Source organism: Zingiber officinale, chromosome 1B (genome assembly GCF_018446385.1).
Source record: "Zingiber officinale cultivar Zhangliang chromosome 1B, Zo_v1.1, whole genome shotgun sequence".
Lineage (NCBI taxonomy): Eukaryota > Viridiplantae > Streptophyta > Magnoliopsida > Zingiberales > Zingiberaceae > Zingiber > Zingiber officinale.
In genome coordinates, this window is record NC_055986.1 from 152,041,154 (window position 1) to 152,057,063 (window position 15,910).

At 33.4% G+C, this 15,910-nt stretch overlaps 2 protein-coding genes across 2 annotated transcripts; one reads left to right on the forward strand and one right to left on the reverse strand.

The window, feature by feature from the left end:
- The first annotated feature begins 2,115 nt into the window (after positions 1-2,115).
- On the forward strand, positions 2,116-5,418 carry LOC121985197 (nucleoside diphosphate kinase 1-like). The gene is made up of 4 exons (XM_042538503.1): positions 2,116-2,283; positions 2,376-2,424; positions 2,509-2,740; positions 4,972-5,418. Exons 1-4 carry the CDS (start codon positions 2,233-2,235, stop codon positions 5,090-5,092), a joined length of 453 nt encoding a protein of 150 aa, XP_042394437.1. The 5' UTR covers positions 2,116-2,232; the 3' UTR covers positions 5,093-5,418.
- A 1,256-nt stretch (positions 5,419-6,674) lies between these two features.
- Positions 6,675-15,693, reverse strand: LOC121985205 (ELMO domain-containing protein A-like). The gene is made up of 10 exons (XM_042538514.1): positions 15,454-15,693; positions 15,164-15,363; positions 14,750-14,844; positions 13,022-13,090; positions 12,536-12,651; positions 12,383-12,437; positions 7,698-7,818; positions 7,463-7,510; positions 7,036-7,130; positions 6,675-6,824 (listed from the first exon to the last, which is right to left on the reverse strand). Exons 2-10 carry the CDS (start codon positions 15,246-15,248, stop codon positions 6,717-6,719), a joined length of 792 nt encoding a protein of 263 aa, XP_042394448.1. The 5' UTR covers positions 15,249-15,363; positions 15,454-15,693; the 3' UTR covers positions 6,675-6,716.
- Between the last annotated feature and the right edge of the window lie 217 nt (positions 15,694-15,910).

Genomic DNA, 15,910 nt, shown 5'->3' on the forward strand with positions numbered 1-15,910 from the left:
CGGACAACGGTTGAGGTGGCACACACTGGTTGGGCAATGTACGTCATAGTCCAGGCCCTCGGAATGGTCCAAGCCCCCGGAGGTGGATAAAGTTTGTGGGATAAACTTTCAACGAGATGCAGCCACGTCAGCACACTCCAGGTGCGTGGGGGTGGCTTCAAGCACCTGGAGAGATCCTATATAAAGTCTCTCGACCAGGAGCTTCAAAACATCAATTCAAACGACTTTCTCTCTTACACGTTGCTCCATAAACGACTCTATGATGCTAAAACACTACTCCGATAATCGAACCATGAATCTTCAAAGCTGTAGTTGTCGATAAATTTAATATATTTGCATTTATATTGTAAACGAGATCTCTCTTGTAATACTTCAAATTATTAGTGAATTACCCAACGAAAACACTCTCAAGTGCAGACCTTGGAGTAGGAGTCGTCATAGGCTTTGAACTTAGTAAAAAACTTGACTGTGTTATTTTTTATTCCTGTTTCCACTACGCTTTCTCTTTACTCCAAGTTTTTATGAAAATGAAAAATCACAAGTGCTATTCACCCCTTATCATTTTCATTCCAACAAAAACTACTATATTATGATTTGGAGTTGTTTGGTTGAACTAGGCGCATCTCCAGGTTTCGTGGAGCCCTCGATAAAATATTTTTTTAAACCTTTAATATTTTTTTAAAAAATAAAATTTTCCATTGTCATTTTTCATTCAAATTTGAGACCCACAATGACGATTTTAAAAAAAAATTGAAAAATAATTAAAATATTAATTTTAAAAAATAAGATTTTATATAAAATTAAGTTTTCTAGATTTTTTAGATATAAAATTATTAATTAAATTTTTATGACAAATATAAGATGGACTTTGAAATAAAAAGCAATGCTAGACATGTAAGATAACAAAAGCACTAACATGTAACACAATCAAAACCAACAATGTGATTACAGACTTCACGAAATTGAAAAACATAATTCAATATTTAAAATAATTAGCATCCTACTTTTCGATAAAAAAAAAAATTAATTCATGTGTATATCGAGTAAGGAGAAGAAAGAGCGAGAGGGGGAAGGACATCCTCTAAGAGTATTACCAAGTGAAATAATATAGGAGAGATATGAGGAAAAAAGATTTATCCTATAAAAAATAATTTTAATTTTTGAGTATTACCCTTATTTTTTTTTAATGGGCAAGAGTGTGAGTAATAGACTTTCTTTCGTAAAAAATTAATTTAATATTTTATATCAGATATTAAACTGATAAGAACAAATATTACACTTAATCTTTAATCAAAAGGTCGCTCATAAATTTGGTAAGGGTACATCAGACCCATGTAATAGTGTAATGTTAAGGTGACATTTGACAAAATAGAAAAAAAAACATAAAAAAATTTAAGAAACATAAAAAAAAATAGAAAAAATTAAAAAAACATAAAAAAATTCAAAACATAAAAAAAATAAAAAAAACTTTAAAAAATTAAAAAAAAATGAAAAGAAATAAAAAAAACACATAAAAATAAAAAAAACACATAAAAATAAAAAAAAACTTGAAAAAGAAAAAAATAAAAAAACGTAGAGGTTAAAAAATAATAATATATATGATTGATTTTATATTAAAATATTAAATTAGATTATTTATTAAAATATTTAAATAAATAAAATTTTATTATATTAATCAAATAATATTTGATTATATTTTATTTTTCATAACCTTAATTACATAATTATTTGATAATTATATAATTAAAATTATACATGATAACTTAATCCAATACACCCTTAAAATTTTATCCTACGTAATTTTAGTATACTGGACAAAAATTTATATACTAACTTTTTTTTTATTTGTTTTATCCGAAAAAAAACAATTTAAGAAAAATGAGCGGACGAGACGCAAAGATTCCCCAATCGGGCACCTGTCGATTTTCTAATATTTAAGTTCATAAAAAAACAGATAAATAAAGTTGCAAAAGAATAAATTTCAATCAATTGTGCACGGCACTTTCGGATTCTTCGGTCACGTCGCCACTCACCTCCTACTTTCTTTCTTTTTTCTGTTTTTAATCCCCCAAAAATGTCACTTCGACACCTGCAATTGCCCGACTCGTCCCTTCCTCGAAGACGAAAGGGGAAACGAATCTGTGGGTTGCGTAGTTAGCTCGAACGCATAATGTGTATATCTAGCAGAGTGGCTCCCCGTTTCTTCCATCGTCGTCGTCTCTGCATAGCAGAATGGAGCAGTCCTTCATCATGATCAAGCCCGACGGCGTGCAACGCGGCCTGGTATATCCAATTCCAAGCGTTTTGATTTGTTTTTCGTGTTCTTAAGCTCGATCGGCACATCATCCATCTCTCATAATTCGTGATTGATTTAGGTTGGAGAGATCATTAGCCGTTTCGAAAAGAAGGGTTTCTACTTGAAAGGTACGGCTTCTGGCTCCTCTGTTGACACTTTTTGTGAAGAAAAATTAATTTTTGTGGGTGTGTGTGTGTGTGCCATTTGATTAGGGGTGAAGTTGTTGAGCGTGGAGCGCTCCTTTGCGGAGAAGCACTACGCCGACCTCTCTGCGAGACCGTTCTTCCCTGCGTTGGTGGACTACATCATATCCGGCCCAGTGGTTGCCATGGTGTGGGAAGGGAAGAATGTGGTGCTCACCGGACGCAAGATCATCGGAGCCACGAACCCCTCGGACTCCGCCCCCGGCACCATACGTGGTGATTTCGCGATCGAGATGGGCAGGTGATTCTTTTTTTTCCTCTCGCTGTTTGAAATATTATGAGCGAAGCTATAATTATTTGAAGAGAATGCATCAGGTTTAGCAACACCAAAAAAAACATACTAAAATTTCACCTGCCAATTGGAATCATGTGCTTAATGCTCTGCTTTCCTTTTTCCTAGCTGGAGAGAATTCTTTGAATGTTACAGTAGATTCATACTGGATGGGATTGCAAAGAAGCCAATTTTTCCTTGGATTCTCAACTCATTCGTTGTCATATTTTTTCTATTTCATTATTACCTGTGTATTCTTTTGATCCATTGAATAGCCAAATCGTAATTGAACACTGCTGTGTAAATTAACGTCAACTATTACCTTGCTAGTTTTGCTTTAAAAAAAACATTCCTTGTGAGTTTTAACTTTGCAGCCAATAAATGTCAATTTGTTAGATAACAGACCTAGGCAACATAAGTCATTTATTGCACTTGGGTTCTTTTCTGATAACCTAAGTTTCTTCTGATTGTTTCTTCAATCATTCTCTTTCTAGGACTAGGTTATTTCCTAGATATTCTCTTTTTCTATATTTTTGCTCTTCAGGATCATTGAAATGTAACCTGACCTGAATACGAGGTGGATGGTAGATTGTAATTGTGGCTGCAGATCGAATTGTACACTAATGAATTGGTTCATCTCAGTGATAGATAGATGACACAACTTAGTCACTATCATGTAAAATATAAATAATACAATTTGATTTAACAGTTGGAAATTTGATAGGATTACCAATCCAATCCAAGCTTATAGATTTTAAATGTATAAAGTGCTTATCTACTTTTATTTGAATACTGAGATTCCTTTGCTTTTTTATCTTCATGATATTATATAGAGAGATAAGACAAACGAAATCCATAAGAGGTAGGACTAGATGCCATATTAGCTGCTACCTGCTGCTTTTCTAAGCATTGGCAAGATGTCTATCGTATTACTTATTGCATTTGGACTAAAGATATTACTATATGGATCATAGGAGCTGCACAGGTCATGACTCATGAAGAGTATTTCTATTACTTTTTTCCCCTCGTCATTGTGGTTTATCATTTTCAAAAGGTGCATTATGCTGCCATTGTTTGGCAGTGCTGGTCAGAAACCAATCAAGATAGAGATTGCCTTTGTTTGGTTCTCCATTTCTTCCCCTACCTGGATTTGTTCTATATGCAACCACCTATTCAATTCCACTTCAGATTTTTGTTGATCTATTCAAAACTTCACTCTGCCTAAACCCAACTTGGTTATATAGTTGCCTATACCAACTTGCTTCCGATTGTTGTTAATATATCCAAGCTAACCAAAATATTGTTGATGGATGGCCAAATATAGCTGCACACGTGCCTATAATTTCAAACAAATTCTACTTATGAATCTAGTGTTAAAATCCAAATCCAGTCACACTTGTACGTAAGATTGTCATGGTGAAAATTACAATAGAATATTGAAGTCTGCTATATTTAAGAATCTATATTGGACCTCAGTTTGGAACTTGACCAAAGACATCAAAAAGAGCTCAGTCAAGTTGTTTTAGGAGTGGGGTGGTGGCCTGAACTTAGGTGAATTGAGATCAACTTGGGTAGTAGATCAGGAGTTCAAGCAAGGTAAATGTGTGAAGTTGGTCTTTGTAGTTGGAATTCATGCACAGCACGCACACAATAGTCCAGCTAGTTTCCCACAGATCAGTTATTGTTCACATCTGTTGGATTCCGTATTGCATGTGTCACTTATCAGATGGTTAATAAAATTAGTGGGTAATTTCACCTGCATTAGATATCTAATTATAAATAATTGGGATGGGTGCATGCATATATTTGAAAATAACTAATTCATTAAGTGATCAATGCCCTCAAAAGCTTAAACTGTTTGAAAAAAACAAAAGGCATTTTGGAAACCAAATTAGGATCCAAGTCAAGAAATCATGCTTGGACTATAGACCAATTGAGCGGAGTGAGTTGATAAAAAGGAATTAACTTGGAAAAGCAGCAGCTGTGGGATTTCAACTCAGTGTTGTTCGCATATCATTTGAGATTTGCAAGTTTAAACTATTATGGTAGGACTCATTTTATGTCTTCTTTTGAAGTTCAACACATGAAAATCATGGACAGTTATATAGCACAGATGTCTATCCTAAATGGAGATGTCTCCCTAATTAATTGCATTGGATTTATAAAAAATCATCTGACGTAAATGATCTGCTTTTTCTCAGGAATGTCATTCATGGGAGTGACTCCATTGAGAGTGCCAGGAAGGAGATTGCTTTGTGGTTTCCTGAAGGCATAGCTGAGTGGAAGAGCAACCTCCACCCCTGGATCTATGAGCAGAAATAAGAGAAGCACTTCTCTAGATTATCCACTACAATCTCGCCATAACTTAAGTTTTGAGTTCTCTTAATTTCCAATGTGAGTGGGTTATCGCTCCGTTAGCTCTTGTTTGGTTGCTTGTGCTATACAAAAGAGGCATTGAGAATGCCTTTGCTATGGCAAATGAATAAATTATTGCATTTGGCTTGCATGTTCAAGCTCTTCGTGTTTGTAGAATTTCCTCCACTACTATGCACTGGTACACTGAGAATTTGAGTTTTCTCTGCAACGATTAAGTCAACTTGTGCTGTGTACGAATCTGCTTCTAAATAATATAATTACGACTATATATATATCTGGCATACCGAGAAATGTCTCATGATAGTTCTATCAACAGCATTGTCATTATTCATCCACTGCGTTATTTTATTTGTGTATTATATAAATATACCATTGGATATGAATCAAGATCCTCTATTCTAGCTTGTGTTTTGCTTACAAAGTTCAATGGTGTTTAGAAAGGGTGGTGAACTATTTGAGTTTTTGTTCAATTTTTTCTTAAATCATTCTGTCACTTTTTGTCTACTCATCTTCTTATGTTATGCTTAATTCATCATCCTGTAGCTTAATTGACCGTACTTCACATCACCTTATCGTTATTCAAATACTTTGTTCATTGCCCCTGGGGCATCATACACCAGCAAAGTGTCTGCTGTGTCTTCTTAATTTTTCAAGTATCTATGGATTTAATCTCAGCTTAAATTATTAATGATTGACCAGAATGCTGAAATGAACGGATGAATTTTACCTATGAACGGATGAATTTTTTTTAATAAATAATTAACCTAAATACACTAGAATGAATGGATAAATTTTTCTTAATTGATGGCTAATCTAAGAACGTTAGATTGAACCTTGATTAAAATATTTTTTGATTTATCTTGAGATCGATAAATTTTTTTTATAATTTTTTTTATAAAACTAATTCAATTATCTAGTATTAGTCGATGTGAACTAAATATCCAACTAAAAAAATAGCACTTTGTTCATTTCATTATTCATCACTCATCAGATATAACATCACTCTTTGATACTCACTAAACCTCGTATGAAAACCATGAAGATAATGGAAGGCATAACATTTAAGTTATTCAAAACGAACGCAATTTAGTTAATAACAATTCCTCCCAAATTAGAAGTTAGATCAAGCTTAGGTTGAGTTCAAAATTACTTCTAATAAATTAGACCACAATTTTACTTGTTCAAAAACAGAGAAAAAAAGTCTTCATAAACCCTATTGAAGCAAATTCAAAACATGAATTAAATCCATTAGGAGTTTGATTTCAAATATTTGTTTGCATTTTGCTCTAACTAAAGACCAAAACTATCTACAAACAAAAGAAAAAAAAGAACAATAATCAAACTAAACTTTATACCACTAGATGGGATCAAGTAAAAACACGAAAAAAAAAAAGGGGAAATTATGATATTTATCAATCACCTTGTTTGAAAGAGAACCATACCTCAAGCATGGATCTACAACATTTTCACAGTAAGGAAATGGCTATCTCAAAGCAAATGAAGCATAAAACAAGAAAAAAAACCAAAGTGAATCAACTTGCTCACGCTCAATTTAAAATTCCATCCTCAATCAAATGCGTCTAACAAGAAGTTTATATGAAGGTAAATCCTCAATTCGATTCAAATCCTTCACAAGCAACTCCTGCTCCAGCTGACCAAGTGTTGACTTCATTACCGTCTGAAAAAAAAGGCAGGAGTTGTGGAAAAAGGACAATATCATTATTATATTAAGATGGTTCTTAAAAAGATTTTCAATCCGTGGAATGAATTGAACTTAAAAGGCCTAAATAGAGAGATTTTAATCTTCAGGAGGCCATGTCCATGGTGGGTCAAATTTTGAAAGCAACTCCAATTTTCAAACTCAAACTTTTGAAGATCCAATCACGTACCTTGAAGTCCATGTATGACGCATGCATATTAAGCCATTGCTGATCCATCAACTTGAAAGTTATGCAATACAACATGTCAAATGCCTTTAAGTTCTCTGTTGGAAAAACGAAAACAAGATAACTCTTTTAAGTCGATTAACATCAAACCTCCAAAAAGAACTTATATACAATACATATTTTTTGACAAAATGTAGAATAAAGGTCTGCAAAAAAATTATGTAATATACTATGTTGAGTGTCAAAATTTTAGTATTGCTTTTGATCAACAGTTGGTTGCATCAATGAACTGTTTGTTATCACAACACTGAATTACCGCAGCAGGTCAAGGCCATATACTCAGCAATAAACTGGATTATTATTGATTGCTGAAAGAATTGCAGTAGAAACTACACAGCAATTGAATACAAATACAAGCGTGCAAACATACCTGAAAGTAGCTTTAAGAAAATAGCTCCAACAAATGATCTGGGTCTGGCTGCAGTCATTACAACACTTCTTTTTAGTGGCACTGGTAGAACTTTATTGCATCCAAATGCAAAGAAAAGTATTAAACTATACTAGATAATTAAAATAAGTCATTCATAACATTCTAATTTAACCTAGTTAATTAGCTTAGCTAAAAGATCAATGAATTCATGTTTAGTAAGAATTAAAGTACAAACCAAGTCGAAGATCAAGCATTTCTATGAGCATGAATGTGATATTGACACCAGCTACTGCAAAAGGGTATTCCCATAGAGATCGCTCCCCATTCTGTTTTTCAAGCAGGTCCTTAAAGGATTTCTGCATGTGTAAATCACAAGATTAGCTAATTGGAAAAAATAGCATTCAGTTTGCTAGCAAGATCAGTTAAAATATGCAAACTGTGACTAGATAATACAGCAACTCATCAAGACTAATAGTGCTTCACATACACTGTAATCATTCTGATATATCTGACTAAATCATTTATTAAAAAAATGTCTTGGAACTGGAGTAGACAAAGAAAATTTAACCATGAATGTTCTCAAATAATGACATCCAGCACTAGCTTTTCTCAAGATCCCAAAGCGCCTAAAACAAACTAAGTTAATAGTATTTTACCTTGGCTTTGCCCATCAGCAAGATGAATCAAATGAGTTAGAAACAACAAAGAAGATAAATATATTCATTTGGTCTAGTAACATGGAATGGTATCTAGTTGACATTAAAATACACCAACACTCAATAGAGACTATTTGTCACTTGAAAATTTACACACCATAGAAACAATAATGTGAGCGTGCACACTTGATAAAATAAAAGATATAAGCACACAAAAACAAGTGTGGAACTCTTGGTTACTATTCCACAGCCTATCATTCGTCGATAGATAATTCCTGCAATCACGTTAATCTTTTTTCTACTCTTCATATACATTCGAGAGGCCTCTTCTGATTCCTATCCTTATAGGAAATACAAAGAATACAAACATACAAGCAAATGACAAAACAACACAAGAAATAAATATTACACCAAAAGAAACTTTGTTTGCTTTTTTTTACTGCAGATTGCACACAATCACCTAAAATGCAACAACACTCCCTGGAGATCATGAATGTTATAAAAATCTTTAAGTCTTTTACAATTGTTTGTTTTCTGGAATTTATCCTATCAGTCAACTGGTTTGAATCTATTAGGCGAATCGACCCATGACCAAATCATCTAGATAACAACCGGTTCTTTTGCTGATAGTGTTGTCAATTGACTACTTTCCCTTTATCAATCGACTTATCTTCTCTTAAATCACGACCATTTGCTTTGTGGATTGTTTCATGTAGTTGACTGCTTATTTTTTATCAATTGAATGATCCAAATCAACTTAACTGATTCCCTTTTCCTCTGTTGATTGCTTCATCTAGTTGACTGTCGAGCGATCTGAATAATACATAGACCAAATCCCTTGGATCAAGAATTTATCATGTGCTATGTCATGAGTTTACTAATTCTCATTAGTTGAGTGCTCTTATCTATTGATCAATTCATCTGACGATTATTTTATCAATTGATGTCTTTGTCAATGGACTGCTGATAATAAACTTTAACTTCATCAAAACATATCATATTCTATTTTGTTTGACCGACATAATAGTTTAAATTTAAGGGGGCGTTTGGTTTAGGGGAATAAGAGTGGGGAATGGGAATGAGAATCATTGATTGTCATTGTTAATGTTTGGATTATAGGAATAGGAATACAAATAAGGGAATGAATCCTTGAAATTGAGTAATAACTCATTCTCATGTACCTCCCCTTGAATGAGCCATTACCCTATTTTCATCAATCAAAATATTCCTTTATTCCAAAAATACCCTTGACCTAAAACTAAAATTTTCTCCCTTAATATCAAATATCAAAATATATTTATTTATTTTTTCTTTTATATCACTTCTCTCTCCTTGTTCTCTCTCATCATATTTCCTCTCTCATCATATTTTCACACACTTTCTCTCTCCTTTATCTCTCCTATCACACTCTCTTTCCTCTCTCTTTTTTCTCATTACACTTTCTCTCTTATCATATTTTCTCTCTCCTCAATCTCTTCCATCGCACTCTCTTCCTTTTTTTTCTCATAATATTTTCTCTCTCCTCAATCTCTCCCATCACATACTTTTTTTTTCTCATCACACTTTCTCTCTCCTCAATCTCTCTTGCCACACTCCCTCTTTTTCTCTCTCATCATACTTTCTCTCTCCTCAATCTCTCCCATCACACTCATTGTTCTCTTTCACTTTCTCTCTCATCATACTTTCTCTCTCACCATACTTTCTCTCTCCTCAATCTCTCTCATCACACTCTCTCTTCTTATTTTTTTCTCATTATATTTTCTCTCTCTTCATCCTCCCCATCATACTTTCTCTCACATCATATTTTCTCTCTCATCTTCTCTCATCATGCTCTCTCCTATCACACTCTCTTTTCTCTCATCATACTTTCTCTCTCTTCATTTTTTTATCATCACACTTTCTCTTTCATCATTCTCTTTCATCATATTTTTCTCTCACATTCATCTTTCTCTCACATCTAATTTTTTCTCTTATTTTCCTTTAAGGGTAAAAAAGGAAATTTTGATTTATTCCGATAGAAAATATGCAACTAACCAAACATTGCTTTTAAGAGTGATATTCATGCTCATACCCATTCCCATTTCACATTACAATGATTCCCATTCCGATTCCTATTCCTAGGAAAGAACCAAACGCTCCCTAAATTTATTAATAGACTATTAATTCTTATCAATTGATTGTCTAGTCGACTAGCTTCCAAATAGAAATATCAATTCGTTGACATATCAGCCTGAGTTAATTACCTAATGGGCTCGACTATCACTCAACTAAAACCATACATTGGATGATCCATACTTTGACTCCAGCCAACTCTCAGGCTAAGCCTCATCTTTCCAAGACCCCATATCTTCAGGACTCCCTCATTTGCCTAGAACAATTCGAACTCGACTTACCAAGACTTTCAATGCCTAGAGACTATTTTTTCGGGACTTCCTCCACTACCCAATATTAGTTACTCTAACTTACCAAGACTTCCACTTGTCCGGGATTAGGTCCACCTAAACCTAGTAGGACTTTCATATTGCCAAGAGTTCACTCATCTAAGACTTCCACCTACCCTAGAGTTTACTCCCGTTAGACCTACCAAGCATCCAGTTACTTGAAATTCACCCAAATTTGCATATTTTTGTACGCTTTTCTCGCCTGCACTTAAACAAGAACCTCTAAGAACATCTAAAAGGTCACTGTTCATGTTAATCCTCCAAGTTTAAACCTTTACCACATCTTGTCTCTTAATGACCACCATTCACACACTCAGTTTTGAACCTCCAAGCACATCTTGACGGTTAATACTCATAGTCATCCAAATTAAAACCACTAAGTTTTAATAATCACTACTCATATTCACCCACATCAGAAGCACTAAGCACCTACTACTCATGTTCACCTAAATTTGAACAACTAAACACATTTCAATGATCTCTATTCTCATTAAACCAAACTTCAAGCTTCTCAATGCACTTTTATACCCATGCTCAAGCACATTCTAAAATCTATATTTGGAGTCTCAGCAAGTTTAGGATCCTTTATGAAGTTAAATGTAAACAGACATCATATTTACATTTTCTAATAATGAGTGAATTAAACATTATGCATGTATTATATGTTGTAAAATTTACTCATTATGTGATGAGCCTCGGTACAACGGTAAAGTTGTTGTCGTGTAACTTTGTGGTCATGGGTCGAGTCATGGAAATAATGTCTTGCAATGCAGGGTAAGGCTAAGTATAATAGATCTAATATGGTCCGATCCTTCCCCGGGACCCCGCATTAGCGGGGCTTCGTGCATTAAACTACCCTTTATGTGATGAATGCTATAGCAAGAAAATGTTTATAAATGTCATTTTTGCATATTTGATAGTAATTTTTGTCTCCTTAATGAAAAGTTCTCTAATATACTAGAAGAAATTAATGATAAGGGCTTGCCCCTATCAAAAGTTTTTAAAAAGCATACAAAGGAGTAAATTTATAAAAGATCAAATCAAATTCATTTATGGCTCTTAAATTGGCTTATTCCAAAATTAGAGAGTTAATTTCTAATCTCCCATTATCTTCCTAGCTAAACATAATTTTAAGTTTTTAACATATAGAATTTTTGCTAGAGTGTAGTATTTAGAACTAAGATCATTACTTTTATTTTGTGAAGGGGAGCCTTGACGCAACAGTAAAGTTGTTGCTTTATAACCTAAAGGTTACGGGTCGAATCCTGAAAACAGCTTCTTGCAAAAAAACAGGATAAGGCTGCGTATAATGGATCCTTCCCTGGAACCCTGTATGGCGGGAGCTTCGTGCACCGGGCTGTCCTTTTTTTTTATCATTACTTTTATTTTGTAGGTAACAGAGCACACAACCGCACAAGTGAAGATTCTTGTACCGATAATTACCTTGCTAGAATATAAAAATGTTCTCCCCGTTGTTAGTCATAGAGGCTCCAAGTAAGGGACAAAAGGTTGAATGAAACTATAAGAAAGAGAAAATCTGCATACTTTTTAAAGTAATTCAACTATCTCAAACAGAACAAACAAAATGAATATAGCCTTTTACTAGAACTATACATCAAGAGAACTTAGATTATATGAAGAAACAATCAATTTTATGGCCATGGTGAAATATGAAGCACGTCAAGATAATTTGCCACATTGTCATAGCTGAAAACTAAATCTTGGCACAAAACAAGGTCATAATTCTCTAGATATGGCCAAATACCACTCTCGTTATTCATAATTTGCTTAGGTTTGATAGTCAAGAAGGCAGAACAACTTACAGGATAGTTTCTGGCAAAGAATAATAGGTTTTCTACAGATATGAATCCACCTCCCCTGCAGCATGTGACAGACAAATGATAGTTTCTGACTCTCATAACAGAGGCAATAATATGTACCTTAGAAGCAATGCCTAGAGAACATAGCATAAGTACCTAAAATCAGTAGAAGGATCCTTTCCTTGCCATCCCATATTTTTCCATTGTTCGGATATTAAATCATGGAGTTTGACTTCAGGATAAGCAGCAGACCATAGGGCCCTCAAGGCTTCCTACCAATGTTTCAGTACTGAGATAGCATACTGGAAAAAATTTCTAGCAATATATCAAAACATAACTAGGTTCCAACAACTCAAAATATCATACTATAACTTGCAGATTCTTGATTGAGACTAAATCACAAGGTCACATGGAAAGAAAATAAATCCTTTTTCCTAAAAAACATACAAGAAATATGGCTGAAGAACACAGCTGGGTAAAATATTAGCATCGAAGAAATGGATGATGCATAAGGAATCCTAGATTAAAAAAAAAAGATCATTGAGACTATCTTCAATTGCTAGTGTTAGAAGGAAATTAGAATTATACCAAATTACTATTTAAGAAACATGAAGTTAAAAACTACATTTCTAAGCTAGGTACCTGATGCTCTTTATTGGAACTATCATAAACAACATCAATCCGATTTTGTAACCTATGTAAACATTCCTCCTGCCAATTTGTGAATCAACGTAAGTACATAATTTTCATCCATCTTAAACTTTAGAAAGCAAGAGTTAATGTAACACTGAGATGCTATTGATACATATTAAATTATATTAAATATCTAGTAGAAATAGACAAGCTCTATCTCATAGGAAAAAGAGAATGAAAGTCAACTGCAGCAAAAAATTAACAAAGGTAACTGACATTATAAGAACAGATTGCTTAATATTGATAGCCAATGATAGCTATAGCTATACAACAACAACGCCACCCAAACCAGTGACCAGTGATAGCTATACAGATTTATAATAAGAATGAGCTAGAAATATTGTTTTACCTCTCCAAATCATGATATATATATATACGATTTTGATATACTGCGCGACGCCACAGTGCGCGACTGTGCGCGTCGCGCAGTATATCATATTCCTTTGTTTTTTTTTTTATTTTTTTAATTTTTGAATTAAAAAATTAATTAAAATATATTTTTTAAAAATTTATTTATAGATTCAGGCTTTCCAATTGGGTTATAATTTTTAAGTTATTTTTTTAAAAGATTTTATCTCTAGGGTTCAGGTTTCCCAATTGGATTATAGTATTTAGTTAAAAGAAAAATTAAAAATGAAATAAATTTAAGTATTTACGGAGTATTGTAATATGTTGAGGGGATATATTAATGTATTAGGGATTTATATAAGTAAATATTGATTTTTTATTTCAAAATTTCTTTGTTTTTTTATTTGTTTTTTTAAATTTTAAATTAAAAAAATAATTAAAATATTTTTTTAAGATTTTATTTCTAGGGTTCCGTCTTTCCAATTGGGTTATAATTTTTAAGCTAATTTTCTTTTTTTAAGATTTTACCTCTAGGATTCAAGCTTCCTAATTGGGTTATAGTGTTTAGTTAAAAAAAATTAAAAATGAAATAAATTTAAGTAATTATGGAGTATTGTAATGTGTTTAGGAGATATATCTATGTATTAAGATTTTATATTAGGAAATGTTTGAATTTTTTTAAATTCAAAATCTTAAAAAAAGTAATTTAAAAAAAAAGGAAGGTGATATGCTGCGCGACGCGCACAGTCGCGCAGTATATCACAACTCTCTCTCTCTCTCTCTATATATATATATATATACATTCCACAATTCGACTTGGTCTATACTAGCTAGTATAATTTGGCTTGCCTTTAATGTCATGCAATGAGCCTTTGAAGATAAAAAACTATGGAATATATATATATATATATACTCGTTTCATGACATTAAAGGCAAGCCAAATTATACTAGCTAGTATAGAGTCTATAGACCAAGTCAAATTGTGGAATGTGTGTGTGTGTATAAACTTAACCTTTTTGTACATAATGAACATCTAAATTTCTGAAGTGCCTAAAGATACACAAGGTAGTCGTAAAACTGAATAGTTTCAAGGAAATGTTTATTATTGTAATCATTATCATCCATGTTAATAATGTTGCACAATATTGTGAAGTGGCAAGCCTTTATTACCTAATCACTAGCAGAACTGCACGGCATTACATACTATGAAAAAAAAATACATGAAACATATTTCTTTTATTTTCTACCATCAAGAACACGACTTCTTAAGGATTCTAGAAATTGCTGTAAATCCATGAGCTAATAGGAATAAATATTGAAGGAGGCTACCTGAGAAGGTGTTATATCGAATATGAAGTGACCTTCACTTTCTATTCCTTGGGCACAAACACATGAAAAACCTTTTCCAATCCACGCAGTTGATCCTGAAACAGCCTCCACGAACAATTAAGGCTAATAAACCCAAAGAGAACTAAAATATAAAAGAAAGATTAAAATGAGCATATTTTTACCAGATCGCTAGTAATGAAACAACAAACAATTCCATGGTATGAAAGATCATTGTTAAACATGTCAAGCAAATAGGACGCATGAACATGCATGTTGAAAAGAAACAACTCAGAGATGTAATTTGAAAAACATCAACCTCAAATTCACGCAAACATAAGAGAAAAAAGAGAACAGAACATCATTTCAAGAGCTCAGAAAGAGAAAAAAAAAAAATTGAAAAAGTTTGCCTCATACCAGGTGGTGGGTGAAAGTCGTTCCCTCGACCCGCCCTCTGAGATATTCTCCTTATCGTCACAAAGGAGCCACCTTTCCCATCCATCTCCCCCTCGACCACCTCCCCAACTCAAAGCCCCGAGTTGTCCGCAGAAAACAAATCCATCGCCATCTCATTCACCCTTCCCCCGAGGACCAAATACAACATCAACCTAGGTTTCCTACGGCACAATAAAACCCGAATAAAATATAAACGAACCACAAAACTCCTCGGGAAGCCAAAGAAAAAGGCTGAATGAAAATTTCTTTACAGCTCAATCTCCAAATCCGGCTAGACGACACCGCGACGAAGATATCAAAGCAAAGCGGAGAAACAAGAATCTCTGGATTGCCGAAAGGGGGATGGTGCAAATGTCGATAGCTCTTCCCTTTCTTTTGTTGGGGTTGATTCTCACTTTCCACGTATAGATTTGATTTTGTGGTGGTCTCTTCCGCCATCGCATACTCATTCAAACATCCAGTTGCCCTAAAAAGCATTACCACCCAGTTTATGGCTCTTTCCCGAACTACCTTATGCACAAAAAAAAAAATGAAATAAAGAAATAATTAATCAATTAATTAAGTGTCAATCCAACTTTGTTTTATATATATATATGTATATCAAGCTAACCAATAAAACTTCCATAATATTATTGTTGAACTAGATGTCACTTTTTATATTTTTAAAATAATTATAAGATTCAACTGTATATGAGTCAAATTTTAGCT

Bases quoted from the DNA above. Each gene is read 5' to 3' on its own strand.
- LOC121985197 (XM_042538503.1), top strand. From the start codon at position 2,233: ATGGAGCAGTCCTTCATCATGATCAAGCCCGACGGCGTGCAACGCGGC. The intron at 2,284-2,375 runs GTATATCCAATT...TGATTGATTTAG, and splicing joins ACGGCGTGCAACGCGGCCTG to GTTGGAGAGATCATTAGCCG. The intron at 2,741-4,971 runs GTGATTCTTTTT...GCTTTTTCTCAG, and splicing joins TTCGCGATCGAGATGGGCAG to GAATGTCATTCATGGGAGTG.
- LOC121985205 (XM_042538514.1), bottom strand. From the start codon at position 15,248: ATGGATGGGAAAGGTGGCTCCTTTGTGACGATAAGGAGAATATCTCAG. The intron at 12,652-13,021 runs GTACCTAGCTTA...AAACATTGGTAG, and splicing joins GTTCCAATAAAGAGCATCAG to GAAGCCTTGAGGGCCCTATG. The intron at 7,819-12,382 runs GTAAGTTGTTCT...TTACACATGCAG, and splicing joins TCTTTGCCAGAAACTATCCT to AAATCCTTTAAGGACCTGCT.